The sequence below is a fragment of the Sylvia atricapilla genome, chromosome 1 (assembly GCF_009819655.1).
Source record: "Sylvia atricapilla isolate bSylAtr1 chromosome 1, bSylAtr1.pri, whole genome shotgun sequence".
Lineage (NCBI taxonomy): Eukaryota > Metazoa > Chordata > Aves > Passeriformes > Sylviidae > Sylvia > Sylvia atricapilla.
Genome location: NC_089140.1, coordinates 92,823,387 through 92,842,006, shown reverse-complemented (window position 1 = coordinate 92,842,006; position 18,620 = coordinate 92,823,387). Strand labels below are relative to the sequence as shown.

General features: G+C 44.0%; 1 protein-coding gene across 2 annotated transcripts in view; it reads left to right on the top strand.

The window, feature by feature from the left end:
• Window positions 1–2,487: 2,487 nt before the first annotated feature.
• The window catches only part of CARMIL1 (capping protein regulator and myosin 1 linker 1), a 191,666-nt gene continuing 175,533 nt past the window's right edge, over window positions 2,488–18,620 (top strand). For both annotated transcript variants that reach the window (XM_066328029.1, XM_066328021.1), the window contains exons 1-2: window positions 2,488–2,880; window positions 6,697–6,794. In XM_066328029.1, the coding sequence (XP_066184126.1) occupies window positions 2,841–2,880; window positions 6,697–6,794 (138 nt within the window). In that variant the 5' untranslated portion in view covers window positions 2,488–2,840. The remainder of the gene's footprint in view (window positions 2,881–6,696; window positions 6,795–18,620) is intronic.

Here is an 18,620-nt window from a genome sequence, read left to right as displayed (position 1 = left end):
CTAGGGAACAAGGAATGGGAAACTATGCATTTTGCTGATTGAACCTAGTCTTGGAAGCACTAATCCACCTGAGTTTAGTTTGTACCTTCCCTACCTTGAACCAGGTCCAGTCTGCTGCACCAAAGCAGGAATTATACAGCAGCCTTGGCAGTGCTACTCCATTAACCTGTATTGCTGCTAATTAAAAAACAAAAGCCAAAACAAAAAAAGCCCTGCTGCTGCCATCATTCATTCTTCTTTTCTTTACACAACCTGGGCTCTCGGTATGTGTCAGCTCGTGGTAGGAAACTGGGGTGGAGGAGGTGGGAGCGGTATTCTAGCAGAAAGCTACAGGCAGGCAGGCAAGCAGGCAGGCATGGAAGAAGCTCATCAGTTTTGCAGCTGATGCATGCTGAGAGGCCTGTGGATGTCTGGCAGCAGCCAAAGAGGCAAGGTCCATGCTTCAAATACTGTGTCAGAAACAAGACAGTGGTGTAGTGGTAAGATAAGTTGTCATGCTTAAGAGGTCATAGATCAAAAAAATATATATTTTTTTGTAGAGCAGGTGAATAGTGATGGAATAAAAGTTATCTTTCTAGAAGTTTTAGCTGAAGACAGGGAATTACACTCAATACATAAGTAACTATATGAAATGATATGGGCTTTCTTATGCAGACTTGATGGTCTAACTTTTCCCTTCTGGATAATAGAAAAGATAGGAAATTCTCAATTATTTTTTATTTGTTTGTTTGTTTGTTTCCTGCCAAAACAAAGAACCCAGGCCTATGTTCATTGGAGGAAGTAAGCCTATGTATATCCAGTGAGCAAGAAATGCCCTTTTCTGCTGAGCCACGAGGAAAAATTGGAAAAAAAGGAAGGAAGAGGTCAGCAGGTATTCTGTGTCCATCATAAAAGGATGCAGCTACAGTAAGGAAAAGAGAGCAGAGGAGAAAAGGAATACAGTGCATTTTAATGAGAGATACATATTTATATCCAGATAAGATTTATTGACATTGCTGTATATTAAAAGCACACAGCTTACTTTATTCTTTTACTAATATATTCACTTTTTGTTTCTTTTCTTTAAAGGATATGTTTATTCTTCACATGTAAACAGCAAACTGTAAAGATTGTAAATCGCATTCATCTCGGTAGTAATGGTATCTATGTTGATAAAATCATCTCTGACATGATTTAGAGATCTGGTTGGTGCCAAGAGAAAACATGATACATTTATTTGACAAGTGACACCAATTTCAAAGCGGTCATGTTTCTTCTGAAGACTGTGGTATACAATAGTCCGTGACATAGGAGTGCAACATAGGAGTGTGGTAATGTAACAGCAAAATAACTTTTTGTAGTCACATTGTTGCTCTCACTGAAAACATTTTAGATTTCTTAATTAGACAAAAATGACTAGTCTCCCAGACCGACCATGCACTTGTAGAGTGCTTGAAATATGAGGTTTATGCAGTAATCCACCCCTTTAGGATGCAGGGCGACCAATCAGAGTCCTGCTGCAGTGAAAATGATCCTCTCACTGAAACCAGGCATCACTACCAGAAGCAAGCCAAAGAATTTCCAGGGCTGCCGAGCCTCTTCCTTCGCTCTCATCCAATAAGCATCTTTCTGTGCTTATATTTATGAGTGCAATTAGGCAGCTCGCGTGCTGTGTTTCTATAATGTGGCTGTTAACGCATGACAAAAATCCTCAGTGGCAAAGTGCAACAAGCAAAAATGCTACAACTTGTGGATTTTAATTTGGTCCTAGGAAGGAGGCATGTTTAGTTCCCTTCAGCGTAGCACAGGCTCAGCAACACCGGATCTCCCTGCACAAGGAGTTTGCTAAGCCGTCCCTAGCCATGGCGCTATCTCACAACAAGTGCCGAGGCAGCCGCCGTCCCCATGGAGATAAGGTGACGGAGCGAGGGAGAGGCAGATGAGTTCTGGACCAAAGGTTAGCCTCTTCCAGGTCTCGAGGTGATCCAGCTTTTCTGGAAAGGAACTGGGCAATCCCTTTCCCAGGCGGCAAGGACTGACCTGACGATGACAACCACCCCCTTCGGTTAACCATAAACCCGTTTTAATGAACCCGGCGGAGTCCTCCCGCGGGGCGAAGGCTGAGGTGCCGCTGCGGAAGGCACGGTCTGTCGGGGCGGGCCGGCGCTGCTGCCGCCTCAGGTGGTACCCGGCGCGGGGCCGCTGTGGCCGCGGCCGCCGGCAGATGGCCCCCGCCGCAGCGCCGCTCGGCGCGATCGGTCGAAGGAGGGGCCGGCGTCGCCGCGCTAAACCTCCGAGCCCACTGCCCTCCTCCTCCTCCCTCGCCGCGATGGCTGCCTGAGGGCGATGCTCCCGGCCGCCGCCGCCACCGCCTCCCGCTCTGTCGCTGGGCTCTCGGTGGGCGCGGGCGGCTCCCGGCGGCTCCCGCGTTGTTCGGGGGCCAGCCCTCCCGGGGCGGGGGCAGCCGCCGCCTCCCGCCGGTGCCGGGCGGGGGAGCCGGGCGGCGCGCAGGCGGGAACGGGGGAAGCGGTGCGGGGGCCGCCGTGAGCCCGGAGCGCCGCGCCTGACGGCCGCCTGCGGGCCATCCATCCCTCCCTGGAAATGCCCGTCCCGGCCGCGCCGGCAGCCGGGGGCGGCATGTAGCGCGGGGGGAGCGGGCTCCGCGGGGGCGGGAGAAGCCCCTTCCCTCCGCCCGCGCTCGCAGCCGCACACACACCCCGCGCTCCGCAGCGAGGCGCACGGCCGGCCCTCCTCCTTCCCCGCCCGCTGGGTGCATGCCCGCCTCGCCCGGCGCAGGGACGGCGCGCCGCTGAAGCAGCCCCGCCGCCGGGCACCCCCGGGCGCCGGGCAGCGCCGCCGCCATGGCCGAGGAGAGCTCCGACGTCCCCAAAGAGTTGATCGGTAAGGGACGGGGCATGGCGGCGGGGATGCAGGGCGCGGGGTCCCCGGGGGAAGGTGCCGCGGGGGCAAGTTTGGAGGCCGCCGTGCGCGGGGCGCAGCGCTGCCCGGGGTGGGGGCAGCCCGGGGCTGGGTCCGTGGAGCCGGGGAAGCGCCGCGGGGGAGCCCGGGGGGCTCCGCTCGGGGCTGGAGGGACTCGGAGGAGCCGGCGGGGGGCGGCGAGGCCGCGCTGCTGCGTGCGGGGAATGGGCGGGCGGGGGCTGCGGGGCTGCGGGGAGGCGGCCGCGGGCAGGGACTGAGCCCTCGGGAGCCGCGGCGTGGGGGACAGTGTGTGTCCCCGCTCCCGAGGGGGCTGTCCGGGGTGCCGGCAGGCTGCGGGCTCTGGCAGACGCGCCGTGAGGCTGCCCCGGCCCCCCGCGCCCCCCGCACCGCCGCCCGCCCGGGGCACGTCCTCGGAGCGCCTCAGCCTGGCGGCACGGGCTGCGGCTCCGCTCGGTGCTTTTTTATTCATCCTCCCGGGTTTTGCGTAGTTTAAGACTCGTTTTCCTCCTTGCGTAGGAGAGAGTGAGGGTATTTGTAATTGAAGTTTTATGGCCCCGTGCACACGAGCCCCCATCCTGCACGGTATGAGCTTAGGAACTCAGTCACAGGTGATGGCAAGGACTCTGAAAATGCTGTCACCGCTTTTGGGGAGCTTCCAATAAATGGATCGTTGACGCGGTATGTGTGTAACCAGTGTCATTTGGGGATAACAGGTTTGATGCTCCAGGCCCTCAGCTAGCTCGTTCAGGCCGAATTTCCTTTGGTTTTGCCTGTTGAAGAGCTGTCTAAAGATCTCACCAGCATTAGAATGATTTAAAGTGTTTTGTTATTGACAGATGGAAACAGAAATTTGTCAGGCAACAAGGTACATGTTGCATTGAATACAATCCTTCAGAACTTTTGTAGGTAATTTACATTGTTGCATTTCCTTCAGTTTCATCAATCAGCAAGTGTTTTTTTGCGTTTTTTTCAAATATTGGTAAAATCTGGGTGGACATTTGCAGCTGCTGCAGATTTTTTTTCCCTCTAGCGTCAAAATAGCTCTATTTTGCAGTCCTTTAGGTCTCCAAACCATGTGGTTTACAGAGAGACTGTAGTCTATTGCTTATTGCTAAGAAGTGATGAGCTAGGAAGTGTTCTAGGTGTAGCTATGGTCAGAACCATGGAGTTTTTCTATTTTTAAGGTGGCCAGGCATGTTTAAGGTGCTAACACAGTATTTCTTACTCACCATGCGTCTAGTAGGTGAGGTGTATTACAGGGAAGAATAAGGTGGGCATCTTCACACTTCCCCTTCTCTGGTGGCTTCGAACAATCTTAAGAATTACCGCCCCCAGCCCTGGTGCTCTTCACCCACTCAGCTTGATTTGTCAAGAGTTATTCTGGGGTGTGGAGATCTGTTAATGGAGATTGGTTTAGTTTCTAGCAGTATTTCAGTGTCTGCATGTTAAAATTTAACCTCCAAATAAGTTTTTTTTAATAACCATGTTTTGAGAGCAGGATGAATGGATGTGCTTTAATGTGGAGTGACTGGAGTGTGGAGATTAAACTGGGGGTAGGAGTGTTTGAGCAACAGTTTTTGTTCTGTTACTCACTTCCCGTGTGACCTTTGTCAGGTCTCGTAGGTCATAGTCTTCTAAGAAACCTCTTACTCTTGGCTTGCCTGGATCCACTCCTCCCAGGTGTGGATGTGTGAAGTCTTCAGCATTAAAAATGGGTGAACATTTTAAAATGTGAACCTTAATATTATGTTTCCATCTCTCAGTCTGAAAATTTACTTTGTGATTCCACTTGCCAACCTCATGTGGAGGGAATTGTCTTCAGTCCTGTGGAGTGTATCTATGAAATCTGTCTTTTGGCTCTTTGAAGTAGTGTTGCTAGCTCTTTCAGGCAGATAGAGCCTTGTGGGGAGCTGACATCCTGATGATGCTTTGTGCAGTCTGGGGTCCCAGGCCCCTTCTCTCCTTTTGGCTTGTTGGAGTAAGAGTGCTAGAACTGAGAGCTTGCAGTCATTCCCACTTCTGCTGCGTGGGACAGCAAAGTGAAGCGTGTCTCTCCATACAGGTGCGTCAGGAGGAAGTCCCTTGCTAGATGTAGGTACTTGAAGCTGTTTATGGGAGAGGAGAAACCGAAAGGCACAGGCTGCAAGTGGAGGCAAAGTAGCAGAGGCAGCAGCAATACCTTCTGCAAGGAGACAAAACCTGGTGAAAAAGCCTCTGTGGTCAGCTTGCTTCTGGGTTCCCAAGCAGGGACAAAAAGACCGTAATTGGGCATTCCCCATGGGAGAGGAAGTTTTGGGAGAACAGTTCACATCGGGCTGGACTCTCCCCCGGGCGCTGCTTACCTGGCTGCTCCGGGATCTCGCAGCCTGGCTCCTGCCCAAGCGGCTGCTCCGGGGGCCGGCCGCGCTGGCTGCCTGCCACCGGGCTGCCGCAGCTTGGGACAGGCTTCTCGCTGGGCAAGCCGCTGCTACCGAGGAGCTTTTGTTTCCTGATAGGAAAATTAAAATTCCTGGGGAAAGCATGCCGATTCTGCAGAAGGAGCTCTTTCTGGTGAAGAGTCTCTCCGAACAGCCACGTTTCTGACTTGCACACCCTTCTGCCCTGCAGGCAGAACACTGTGGCCTGGGTTAAACATCCAGGCTTAATAAATGGTGTGTTGTTTGTGCTAATGTCTTCTGACTACCGGATAAAAATTGTGCAGAAAAGCGCTATACAGAGCACTATAATTAAAAGCCTTAGGAATAGTCTATTATCTTTCATTTTTGCCTTTAAACTTAAGCGTGCCCGAGGGCGAAGTCTATGTGTCTGGAGAGGGTGGAGACTTGCCTTTTACAGATGCCTGTTGTTTGGCTGCAAATAGGTTAATGTGTTTAAAAGATTTCTTTCTCATTCCTTTTCAGTGGGGGCTGGGGAGTGAAACTTACGGAAGGTGCCAAATTGGCTCTTCTAGATGAACTCCTCTGTTTATCTCTCAATTACATCAGTGTCAGTAGTTGTATAAGCTTTCTAGACACGGTTCCCTGTGTGCATGTTCCCTTCAGGCCAGGGTGCAAATGATCACGGGAAAAGCTGGTTCGTCTCATGCTTGGCAGAGACTGTGTGTGTCCATGTGCGTATTAAAACATTATGGCAACCAATGTAACTTTGGTGTTGGCACCATGGAGTGGCGACGTTGTCGCTGGGATTTGGACCCAGACCAATGTAGCCTCCATAGCGTCCTCTGCCTAGCTGCCAGGTGTTACTATCTGGAAGTCTGCTTGGTTTGCTTTGCTACTTCAGTGCACAGAGTGCAAAATGTGTGAACAGTTGCTCTTCCATTGCCTGACCCATTTAGCCTCCCTGATATTAACAAGAGGCTGAAATTTGTGCAATGCAAGGAGCTAATTTGCTTTAGTGAGCTTTTCAGGTACAAATAATAGCAGTGAGGAATTTGTTGTATTTTCCCAGAATGGAGCTAAGCAGTGCTGTGGCTTGTCTTGGGAATGCTTTTGATATGCAAGTAGTGCTGCAAAAAAAGTATCAAATTGTGTTTAGAATCCTGGCATATGACATGAACAATCCTATCACAAATAGACACAAATTACTGTATAGATGGCATACTTAGAAAATTGTAGTTGTTGTGCTTAGTACCAGTGCATGTGCATGAGACTTCCATGAGCGCAAGCAGTTGGACAGACTCAGAGCTATGTTTTCTGAAAACTTGACAGTGGCATGCATCTGTTTCCTTCTTGTGTTGACACTGAAGGTATTCAATTAAGATGTTTTCTTTTGTTTCAGAAAGTGTCAGGGATGTTATTGGGAGGAAAATCAAAATTTCTGTGAAGAAGAAAGTAAAGCTGGAAACCAAGGGAGATAAAGTGGATAACAAAATATTGGTAAGTACAGTAGACTGACTCTGAGTACATATGCGAAGGAACAGCCAGTATCTTTTCAGAAGGCATTAATTCTCTTCTGGATGTGTTCTTCAAACTTTGTGTATGTCATAAGAGATCCATGTAATTTATTTTCTAACTTTTTCTTGCTTTCATGATAGCCTTACATAGGAAGTTGGTGTGCAGCTGTGCATGTGTACACACACTTGTTTATTGCTGAGTTATTTTTCAGATTTTTGGGTATTATGTTGTGGACTGATGATAAAGCAAGCTATTATCTGAACCTGTTCTAAAATATTTTGCTGCCTTTGCTGGTTAGATTTCCTGTTTACATCCATCCAAGAGTTTTAAGTGGCCAAGAAATGCAAAATGAAGTGTATAGAATTAATTTTGAGAATCTAAAGCTGTTTTGCAGTGAAGAGCAACAGTAAAACTATTGGGCTTTTTGAACTCAAATGACTATTTGTGTTTTTCTGTATTCTCTGTTAAGTCATACATCTGCATTTTAAAACAAATGCTTAATGTGTGGGATTTTAAATTGTTCTTAAAACTGTAGTGGAGGAAAGTGTCAAATTAATCTCACTTGAGTATGCTTTCCTGTTTTCTCAGGACTGGTTTTGCTGGCCTCTCTTGATAGTGTAATGAGCCACTATATTTGCATACTATCTTGAATGTGCAAAAAGACATGGAACTGTATTTCCTTGCTCTTTTGATACCTTTCTATCAGGAGAACTCTTAGAGTAACAAACACAAATAAGTACAGTGCTACCATAACATTTTGCACGATATTTGAGATTTGGTGTCTTGTGATTGTGCTGTTCCATATTTGAAAGTTTTGTAGCCAAAGCTGTTGTTACAGATATTAGCGCATCTGCATGGAGAATGTACCTGTTTTGTCTTTCAAAACCACAACTTTTTAATCACTTCTGAATTATCTTCTTAAAGTACATGTTGCTATCCCTGAGCATTAAGACTGGGCATGTAAATAATGGCTCACTTTTCTGTGAGAGCCGCTGCTTAAGGAATTTGAAATATTTTCTGCTTAATATCTGCCTGTGTTATATCTAGTTCCTTGATTTACAGTTTCTGTACTGGAAATGGATTGAATATGTGAATGTTGATTGATTGTCTCTATTTATTTGAAAGCCATGTTTATAGGGAAGGCTGACAGGTTTCACTGAAGTGGTTACACTTGATTGACTTTTTGACTTACGTGGAATCATAACTATTATCAATAGTGAAATATATTGTGGAAATACCGAAATACTGTTCTGAACTGATGGGACCAAGAGAATGTCAAGCTGTGAGTCATCAGTGAGGTTTCTGAGGGATGTACTACTTGGCAGTAAAATGCCAAAATGTGATGACTTGGGTGTTTTTTCTCTCTTAAATCTCCTAAGCTCTCAGGTGGGGGACTTTCACCTTCCATGACTGAAGAGGTACTGAAATGGAGAGAACCTTTCAGAGGTTCATGACTTAGTGAGCGCTACTTGTGTACATACACATAGTCTTCAGTGCACAAGATAAGTGTTTCAGGAGAATTATTTGCTGGATGTTGATAACCATTTGTTCTTTGATGCAGAAATGCAGGGAATTTATATTGGTGGGGGGAAAAAAGGTGGGTTTTTTTAGAGAAATTGATTATTGATCGCTGGAACAGGATTTAGTGTTTTGCTTTGCTACAAAACTGCCGTTTGTGAAACCCTACAAATCTCTAAAGATGCTTTTTTTACAATGTTTCTCTGACTGTGTAAATCTTTATGTGGGATTGTTTGGTTTGGTTTTTTTGTTTGTTTGATGTTTTGGGGTGTTTTTGTCGTATTGGGAAGTGTTTTTGTTTTTTTTTTTTTTCTTTTTTTTTACAGAAGTGCTGAATATTGTCTGCTGTGGCAAAGGCGTGTAGAGACTATGGTTTACTTTGGGGGTGCAAAGCTCTATGAAATGCAGAATGCTCTGACAAAAAGTTGCACTAGAAACACCTTAGGTTTGGTACCTCAGATTAAATGGGGACTTTTTTGCCTTAGTGTGTCAGCTCAGTCTCATTTCTTACTTGTGTAGTAGAGGACATATACCCTTCTCTCCTCAATAGAGTGACGCTGAAAATAAATAACCTTCCTTCAGAAGTATCTGAGTGCTTAATACTAAATGCTACAGGAAATCTGCCAGTAAAATTAAGAATTTCTGTACTCTGAGCTGGAACTTGAGAGTATTCAGTAAATAATGCATGTGGCCATGGTCTGACCAGGGCGAGTAAAACCAAGGTGCTGTGCTTTGGGTGAGCCTGTCAAAAGGAATGCTGAATGAAGTGCTGGCAGCAAAAGCAGTTCAGTAATTAAAGACTGTATCCTTAAGTGAATGCACCAGAGGGCTCAAATGTGATTGCATGGGCAACCTTCATGCCAGCACTCCTCGACTCCTGAGAGCTTAGTTTTGGAACATTAATCTTCTGACTACTGTCTCTTGAGTGCACATGTGGCAATGGATTGTTTTGAGATTTTGGGTTGCATTTTAGTAGTAGTTGGGTGTTTACAGCGAATTAGGTGCTGTGTTTTGGGTCCAGGACTTAGTAGGCAGAAAATACCAGTTGCTTTCATCTAGCTAACCCCAGAGTTGTTGTGAAATGTGCTCATGGCTTTAAAGGAGGTTGATCACAGAGGTTGGTGCTGAGCCCTGACACCCAAATCTGTGCTTTAATTAAATGATCTCTCATCCTTTCTTCCTAGGGAAATCCAGCAAAATCAGTACCACTTTGAGAAAGGGAGATTATTTAAAAATGACTGTGCTTAGCAGGTAGCTATAAAAACACGTGACTGCTGGCCCTGTTGTTCACAGTTTAATCAAGGTACAGAGTACTAGAATATGGATGTAACCATCTACTTGAATCACTCTGCTGTAGGAAATTCCTCTAATAGTTAAGTTGGAAATTAGAATCTGGGACTACAGAAAAAACACTGCAAAACCTCTGGTGTTGCTTGCAATAGGGTCCCAGTATTAAACTGGTGAAGTTGGCAGATAAAGACCATGCTTGCCTTGAGATGCTTTGGTTGCCAGAGTTTGGAAATTATATATAGGAATTTTGATATAAACCAGATTTTTTTAGTCTGCACAAGGAGTTTGCTGCCTCAGTAATCTCAGTCTGCAGTTATTTAGTTTTTCAGTTAGTCATAATGATGCAAAACAGTAACCATCATGAGCTGCTGAGCTGCCTCTGGTCTGCTGGCATCAAATCTCGTGTGTTGGGGCAGCAAACAGGTATCCAACCCTGAAAAGGCAATAACAAGTTTGAACATGCAGAAAAATCAGTTCTCAAGTGATTAGAGCTAAACCCCAGTCCCATCTGGGTACTCTGGCAGAGCCAGGCTGCCATTGGGGAAAGTGAAGAAACAGGCAGGTGTATAAGAGACCTTGAAATGTGACAAGCTGCCCTGCTGGGCGAGCGGAACAGACGTTGTGAGGCTCCCCAATGGGTCACAGCCCCACTGTGGGCTAGGGAGACACTCAGCAGGACTGAGGTGGCAGCTGGGGACAGCTGAGCTCCAGTGGTCACCAGCACTGCAGTGGCCCGAGGCCAGGCCAGGCAGCTGGGTCGGTGCAGTGGCCTCAGCTGGGAAAGCGACCGAGTGCAGGTGGAGCTGTGGTGTTGCTCAGGCCAGTGTTGAGTGCCAGAGCTCTGAAGCAAGGTGGAGAGCCCTGGTCAAGGCTTGTTCCTACTTTTGGGGTCCCATTTTTGTGCCATGTTGGCTGCAGACAGCCCAGCTGTGGCAGAGTCCTTGAGCAGGCTGCTCCAGGTGGCCTCAGCAGGAGTGGACCCAGCTGTGTTTGGCTTCAGTGTGATGCTCACAACAGGATTCTTAATGGGTTAAAATAGACAAAGATGTCACTCTTTTCTAAGCAGTGGAGGATTGCTTTGGTTTTGTGTAATTGTTTTGTTTAAACCTGGTTTCTTACGATGACAAGGTTTAAGGCATCATGCTGAGTGCCTGTGGTATTTTTCCTTCCACTGACAACTTCTGACCTTTCTCTCCAGTTTCAGCTTAAGCTGATGGATATGGAGAGTTCTCAGTTATGGTGATAAGAGGGGAGTAGAGGAGAGACAGCCAGAAAAAGAAGAGAAACTTTACATCTTCTTCCTCTTCTGAGGGCCTCCACCTTTTGGCACCATAAGGGATCAGGCAGAATGCCCTGTCAGTGTCTGTGAGATACTTCAGTGTTTTCTTATCTTTTTTTTTTTTTTTAATCCAGAGGCCCCAGTGATTATCACGTTATCGCCTCCAGACAAATGTTGTAGGGACTGGACTTCTTAGCTTTGGTGTTTGTGGTGCTGCTTTTTCCCCCTCAAAATAGCCAAGATATCTGTACGTAATTTTGCTGATTATTTCCTACTGCCTTTTCTTCCTCTCAGATTTATTGTAATTAGCAGCAAACATTGAGAAGTTCAATGAACTAAAGCCAATATGTGAAATAAATGTGACCAACTCTTTATGAAATATTGATGTTTTTAGGAGTGGTTCATGACAGGCCAGAATTCAAGATTAATCTTATTTTTTGTCTTTACTATTAGAAAAAGAGAATATAAAAGGTTATAGTCACCTTTGAGATTAGTTTTCCTTTCCAAAGTAATGCTATTTTAGACGTAAAAGATAAGGAAATAGTGCAAGTGGCTGTGCTGTCTATATGTTTAGTCAGGTTTCATTGCTTTGTTTCTGGGTTTATTTTGAATTTTTTTGGTTTGGTTTTTTCCTAACCTTAAGACTATAGAATAGTGTGATGTGATGTAGTGACCAGAAGCACTTCATTAGGAAATCCCAGTAAGGAGTCTTTGTTACACTTCTGCCCTCAGTCATTTACATTCTCTTTGTTAAAATATCACAGTGCTACTTCTGAAATTGAGACAGTTGCTTTGGCAGGTGGCTCTCCTAAAAATGTACTGTATGCCCAACATAAATTCACTGGGAGCAATTCATATGTCCTTGTCACTTTCTCTGGGACATATGTTTCCATGGGCTTTTAAAACCAAAATCTGAGTTGACTCCTGTCAAAGAAGTTTATATTTTTTTCTGTGCACATGGTCTGAGATTTCATGTTCTGCTTCCAAAGACTCTGTTATAAAGACTGGAATCCTATTTAAAAAATAAAATCTATCTGTGTTTACTTCCAAGGGAGCAATTATGGCCATTTTGTGTGCTCTCCATGTGGCTTCTGAATACTGCTTGAACAATGTGGCTGACTCTCGTGCAGCAAGGGAGAAAAGTCTGCATGAGCTCCTGTCCCTGTTCAGCTATCAGGTGGCAGTCTCCGGGTGCAAGCAGTAGTATTTTGCACTGCCAAAACTATTTTGGGATTAAAAGCTCTGGTGCTTGTTTTCCATTGCTCATCTTTTGTCTTCATCCATCCATGGTATTCAGTTTGAATAGAGATGAATTTCACATCCTGCCTTAAAAATATGCACTTCTTTTAAACCAGTAAGAGCATGAAGCTCACAGGGTTGTCTAAGGTTGGTTTTACATAAAATGTGTGCGATCTCACACGTTGTATCGTGACAGCTGGTGTGTGATAATGATGTTAAATAGGGACATTCTTTAAAAATAATGGTGTTTCCTCTTCCCTGCCCAGAACATTGACTGTTATGACATATATCTTAAGTGTGTCTTTATGAAGATGAAAGGAGGTAGGTGTTGGTACATCCCTCATGTCAGGAAATCTAAATGAAGTGAGGTAGAGTAATCAAAAAATACTTAGAAGTGAAAGTGTATTTTAATACATTTACAAGGTGCCTCTTAGGAAACAGCTGAACTGTGGCCTGTAAGATTGCTACAAAAAACTGAAATAAGAAGAGTACTGCAAGAAATAGAGTTTATTAATTCAGCCATGCCGTTGCATATGTTTCCAAAATAGGAAACATTTAAGAAAAATACACATGTGCAAATTCTGCTGAAATTTACATTTATGTTATACACTGATCCATCAGGTTACTTTTAACTGGTGGGAAGATTCACAAACCTAGCGTTCTGGAGTACTGTGTCCGGCTCTGGGCCCCTCAGTGTAAGGACATGGACCTGGAGTGAGAGCAGACAAGTACCATGAAAGATGATCAGAGGACTGGAGCACCTCTCTTATGAAGACAGGCTGAGAGAATTGGGGTTTTTCAGCCTGGAGAGGAAAAGGCTCCAGGGAGACCCTATTACAGCTTTCCAGTACTTAAAGTGGGCTTGTAAGACAAACAAGGTCAACATTTTTAACAGAACCTGTTGTGATAGGAGAAGGGAGAATGTTTTAAACTAAAAGAGGGTTAGTTTAGACTAGAAGTAAGGAAGAAATTTTTTACGATGAGGGTGGTGAGGCACTGAAACAGGTTGCCCAGAGAAGTTGTGGATGCCCCATCCCTGGATGTGTTCAGCACCAGGTTGGATGGAGCTTTGAGCAACCTGGTGTAATAGAAAGTGTCCCTGCTCATTGCAGGGGGTTGGAATGAGAGGATCTTTAAGGTTTCTTTCAACCCAAATCATTCCATGGTTCAATGATTCAGTGGTTCAATGAGTTGCTGTGACAGTGCATGCAAGTGTAGAAATTCAAGATGATTTCTTGCACCTTGTGTCTATAGTGTGTTCTTTCTGTGCTTTGGTAGGACAGAAATGCAGCTTGCTTGTTCTCCCTTTCTTTAGTTTTGGGCAACTGGTACAGGTAGAACAAGGAAAGAAAAAGGGACTCATTTTTCAGTGCCCTGAAAACACCTGCTGTTGTCTTGGCTCGTGTACTTTGAATTTGCACACTCACTACAGTATTCTGGAAGGAGAAAATGTGAACAGGATCTCACTTTTAGCACGTTCTGGTTTTCTGTACACAGCTCTAACATTTATTGGGGTAAAAAAAAAAAAACAAAAAAAGAGCGGTGGGAGGAGGAATCCACTGTGGCTCTGAATTGATCATGGAATCTTTCTTCCTGTTGATTTATTTTTTGGTAACCCAATTAGAAAGCATTTCCTTTTTAAACTGCCACACTCTTTCCATTTCTCTTGCTGAATATATAATGTATAATGTACCAAAGTGGTTTGCTAATGTGCTTTTTCTTTGAGAGGGCCTGACTTCTTGCCACCATTATTTATGACATGGAGCCTTCCTAAGCAAGGATTTTCACTGAAATCTATGCATAAAAGAGGCAGAAGGCTGATTATTACATATAATTTCCCTAAAGCTGAAAATAAAAAATAGAAAATGAGCATTAGGGTCAACTTCTTGTTTCACTCACTCTTCATCATTGATGGCTTTTTTTCCCCAAGAAAGAGAAGATTTAGAGGGGAACAAAATGTGTTATTAGATAGATATTTATTTGTGGGGGGTTTCTTTTTGTTTTCTTTTTTCACTCTTACAACTTGTTTTATCTGCCTGACTTACTTTAAGAAAAGGCTTCTCATGCAGAGAATGTGGTTTACTTTGGTGTGAGTAGTGTGGAGGAGGACACAGTAAACTTGAAAAAGGCTTCAAGGGCTGCTAAGTGAAAAGTTAGTGCAGTGTACTGTGAAAAATGCTTCTTGTTCCTTAGAGTCCCTCTCTTCAGCCATTGTTATGGTGGAAAATGGGTGAATGCCACTGATTTGTTTGATTATTAAAATACTTGCTTTAGCTCACCTACAATTCTTTGGGTTTTTTTCTCATGGTGGTAATTTAATTCTGTGTAAAGTAATTACAGAGCCAGGATATAAAATTATTCTTTAAATTTAGCAGCATTCTTTAATGCTGCTAATGATGCTCTGTACCACTACCTGAGTTCCCAGACTGATTCCTTCCCTTGGTCCTGTCTCATCTCTCCATGTTTCTGAAACGTCTGCTCGGTGTCAACTCGTGAGTGATATCTTTGTCTTAGTGATAGCTTCCCTAATTTGATTAGTTCAGATGACAAACTGTTAGGATGCAAAATGTAATTAAAAGAGCCATGTTCTTATGACCCTATGCTTCTGAAACAGATTTAACCAAATTAATTGGCCTGCTGGATCAGGGAAGAGAGACCCTGGCTCAGGGAGTTGGGGTTGCAGGATAGGATCCAAATAGCTGTGGCATGTGAAATCTAAGGCTAGCACAACAAAGCAAGTTTCTGCTATGAAGCTCACAAAAGGAATCACATTGCTGGTGTTGATAAAAGTAAAAAAGGTTTGTGGGTCCTGTGAGGCTACTGGAAAGGTGTTTGCAGGGTAGCAGCTGTCATCAAGTGAGGACTAGCTTGTATTTCAACAGGTTATGTTTCTTCTTTGCAAAAATAAAAAATAAATACAAGAATTGTGGTCTGGGCCTGTCGTTGTGGATGTCATGCAGCTTATCCCGTTGGCTGACAAGTGGCAAGTTTGCATCTCTCTACAGTATAGAAGGCCCGTGTGCCAACAGGATGGACCTCAAACTGTGCATGTGGAGATGGAAAAGAGAAGAGGAGATGCTGGGTCTATATTCCCCTTAAGATTTTAATCCTGCATTATATTTTCAAGTGGTGCTTGTTTCTGTGCTTTTTAGATGGGTTGATAACTAATTTCTCCCCTTTCTGCAGCTGAAGCAGAGGTTAGCAGTGTGCTGCCTGTGAGGAAGATAGCGGTCTGTCTGGGATGTCTGGAAGCGCCATCATAGCCAGGGCTTAGGAAGCTGAGGTCATTTGGAGCAAGCCATTTCCACTTCGTGCCTCCAAGATGCTTGCCAGAGGCATGTCTTTATGGAGTAGCCTCTTAAGGTACACATCACTTGAACAGCAGTCCTTCCCTTGTACCTAAGACTTGGTCAAATAGTGGCTTTTGTAGAGCTCCATGAAATTTTGAGGATTTGAGCGAAGATACTGATAGCTACTTCTTGGGGCTGGGGAGCAAAACAAGAGGGTGAGATAGCTGCTGCAGAGCAGTTTCTACTCAGATTTGATTAGAAGTGAATGACTATTGACCCCAATCTGAATTGGGAGACAGGGCACTGCTGTGTTTGTTCAGGGTCAGCCTTTCAATGAAAAGGCTTCTCCCTCACTGCCTTGAAGGCCATAAGCAAGACTGAAACTATTCACACAAAACTGATAAAGGGGAAGCCTTTCAGAGGCTCATCTCTTAGCAAACACTAGAGGCTGATGCTTAAGAATGATACCTTTTATAGCCATGTATGTGAGCCTCTACTCCAGTGTGGAGCTGAGGAGCCTTAGGCAGGGAGCAGTCAAGGTAGGTCAACACAGATATTTGGATTTTTTTATTGCAGCTGGCTTTAGATGGCAATCTATTCTTTTGGTATTTATATTTGAGGAAATATTAGCTTTGTTAGGTACTGACGCTTGAGTGTAATTTCTGCCATCTTGATAAGTTTATTCATATCCCCAAACTAAATTATATTATTATTATAGCATGAAAAATGAATTTTAAATATAACGAGCAGTTTTCTTGGCTGTGCTGTTCTTCACATCTGCACTTTGAAACTGGCGCTGTCAGGACTGGGGTTTGCTTTTTAGTCGACCTCACTTTTTAGTCTTCTTACACTAGTGTGCCTATTTTTCTAACAGCCCATATTCCCTCACTTTTGTTTCCTTTCCTTATAGATATAAGACAAATATCCCCAAATTCCTCAGTATCCTTGCAATTACAGGAATGATGGACCAAACATGATGCTGCTATTCTAAAAAGTATTGTAGGCTGCCATAAACTTACTCTGTATACATTTCTATCTTGTCTCACTAGCCAGGTTCCCTGCTTCCTTGTTCTACAATTTAATCAAAATCTATGCTAGGTCTATGTTACTTGTGTCATGGTGGCAGGTTGGTTCAGGTTAAGCATTATGGTGTTTTTTGTGTAATTCAGATTTACGTTCTTTCCACCTTTCCCAGAGCATCTCTCTTTGGTTAGAAAAACCCCAACATAGCAAAAAAACCTAAAGGCAAAACAAAGCAAGGAAAACCTAACCATTAAGATGCTAACATCTCAACAAAGTGCTGTGCAAATTATCATTGTCCTGAGGGGAGGCCAGGCAGTGCAATGGACACAACTCATCTGTATTGCTCTCTCCTCATCTCTAGGTTTAGAAGTAGTTGGGCTCAGAAGAGGGAGAAAGTTAAAAGGAAGCTGAGAGCTGTAGTATGTATAACATGGCAATTTAAATGTAATTAGCTGATGTGGATGGTGCCAGAGCAGTGTAAAAGATTGTAAAATAGCTTTAAAAGGGTTTCATCTGTGAATACAATGCTTTGTTACCCAAGTTTTATAGTTTTATCTTTAGTTTGGGAAGACATCCTATATGAGACTTGACTCTGCTGATGGAATTTAACTGCATTTTATGCAATCTGTACTATTTCCTTCCCACGTGATTTCAAAGCTAGTTTTCTACCATTTACTTGCTTAGCTACACCATGTTGACAAACTGCAGAAGCTGAATGCTGATTCTCTTAGGGTTCTATGTAGGCATGTCAACTGAAGTTTGGAAAAGCTGCTTATCTGGAGAAGACTGTATGTTTGGTCTTTAGCCAAATGCCAAAAAAAAGTATTCAGGAGTGACCCAATACTGCAGGGACTTAGGTGGTTTTTGTTTTTTGTTTGTTTGTTTTTTGTTTGGTTTTTTGTTTGTTTGGTTGGTTTTTTGTTTTTGTGGGGTTTTTTTGGTTTTGTTTTGGGGTTTTTTTTTGTCTGTTTGTTTGTTTAGGTTTGTTTTCAAATTTAAACTCTTGCTTGGTTTTTTGCCTACACTGAGTACTACTAAAAAAAGCTGGTGTAGCTCTCAACTCTTAGAAGTTGCATATTCAAATTAGAAAGATTTTAGATGGTTGCAGGTTTAATGGTGACACTGAAAATACATTGCCTTTTTGCCTTCTCCTTGTTAGACTGTTACCCTTTCCAGCTGACAAAGATTTTTGAAACTGAGTAAATGCTTATTGTAAGCCTTGGAAATACATCCCTCCATGTTAAATATTTTGAAAACATTTAGCCAAAAATAGAAAACCTGAAAATACTAATTTCATGTGATATTTCAAGTGTGATTCAATCCTTTTAATGTATTTCCTGTAACATTATTAGATGGTCCTGCTATTGTTTATATGTGCATGAAATTGTGTGAAATTAAAATTGTGCAGGTTTTTATACAGTATTAGTTTATCACAATGTATCCTTAATGTAATTTTAGTAGGTTTTTGTTCAGCCTGAGTGCTTAAGACTGCCCCAAATACATTATTCTTCTATTTTATTTTTTCCATCTTTTCTCTGTCTTATTTTTCTATTTTTATCTTCCACTGTTTATTTTACGAAATTCCTTATGTTGCTTTTCTGTTTGGTGTCTGTTTCACCATAAAGACGATTGCAGACAATTCTTTGATATCAGACTGGCCTTAAGGACATACTAAGAATTGAAGGAAACATTGGCAAGTCAGCTTCTTGGCCTCTCCTTTCACCTCTTAAACTGCCCCAGTCTCCCACTGCTCTCTGGGTTGTGGTTCCTACCATGTCCATGGTTCCTCTTCCTTCAGCTTGGAGCAGCATGAACCTTGCATGGAAGAGAGTCAGGGAATTGTGCTTGACATAGAGCACTAGGAACCAACTTTCTCTGCCTTCCCTGAGAGCCAGAGCTGCCTGGTGCTGGTGCACTGTTCCTCAGAGCAAAGGCAGGGTGTTTTCCTGGGAGGAGGAATGCCATCATGCACATACCTTGAGATGTGCTGCAAAGAAAGCTTTGCTGGGCAGTAGCATCTCTGTTTCAAGTCCACACCGTGGCTGTTCCTTTTGTAACTTAGTGCAGGGAAGCTGGAAGAGGCTGGACTGTACTGGGGGAGGAGGTGTCTCTGTTTGCACAATTCCGTCTCTAATGCCAGACCTCTCTCTTGCCAAGTACAGGAATCTG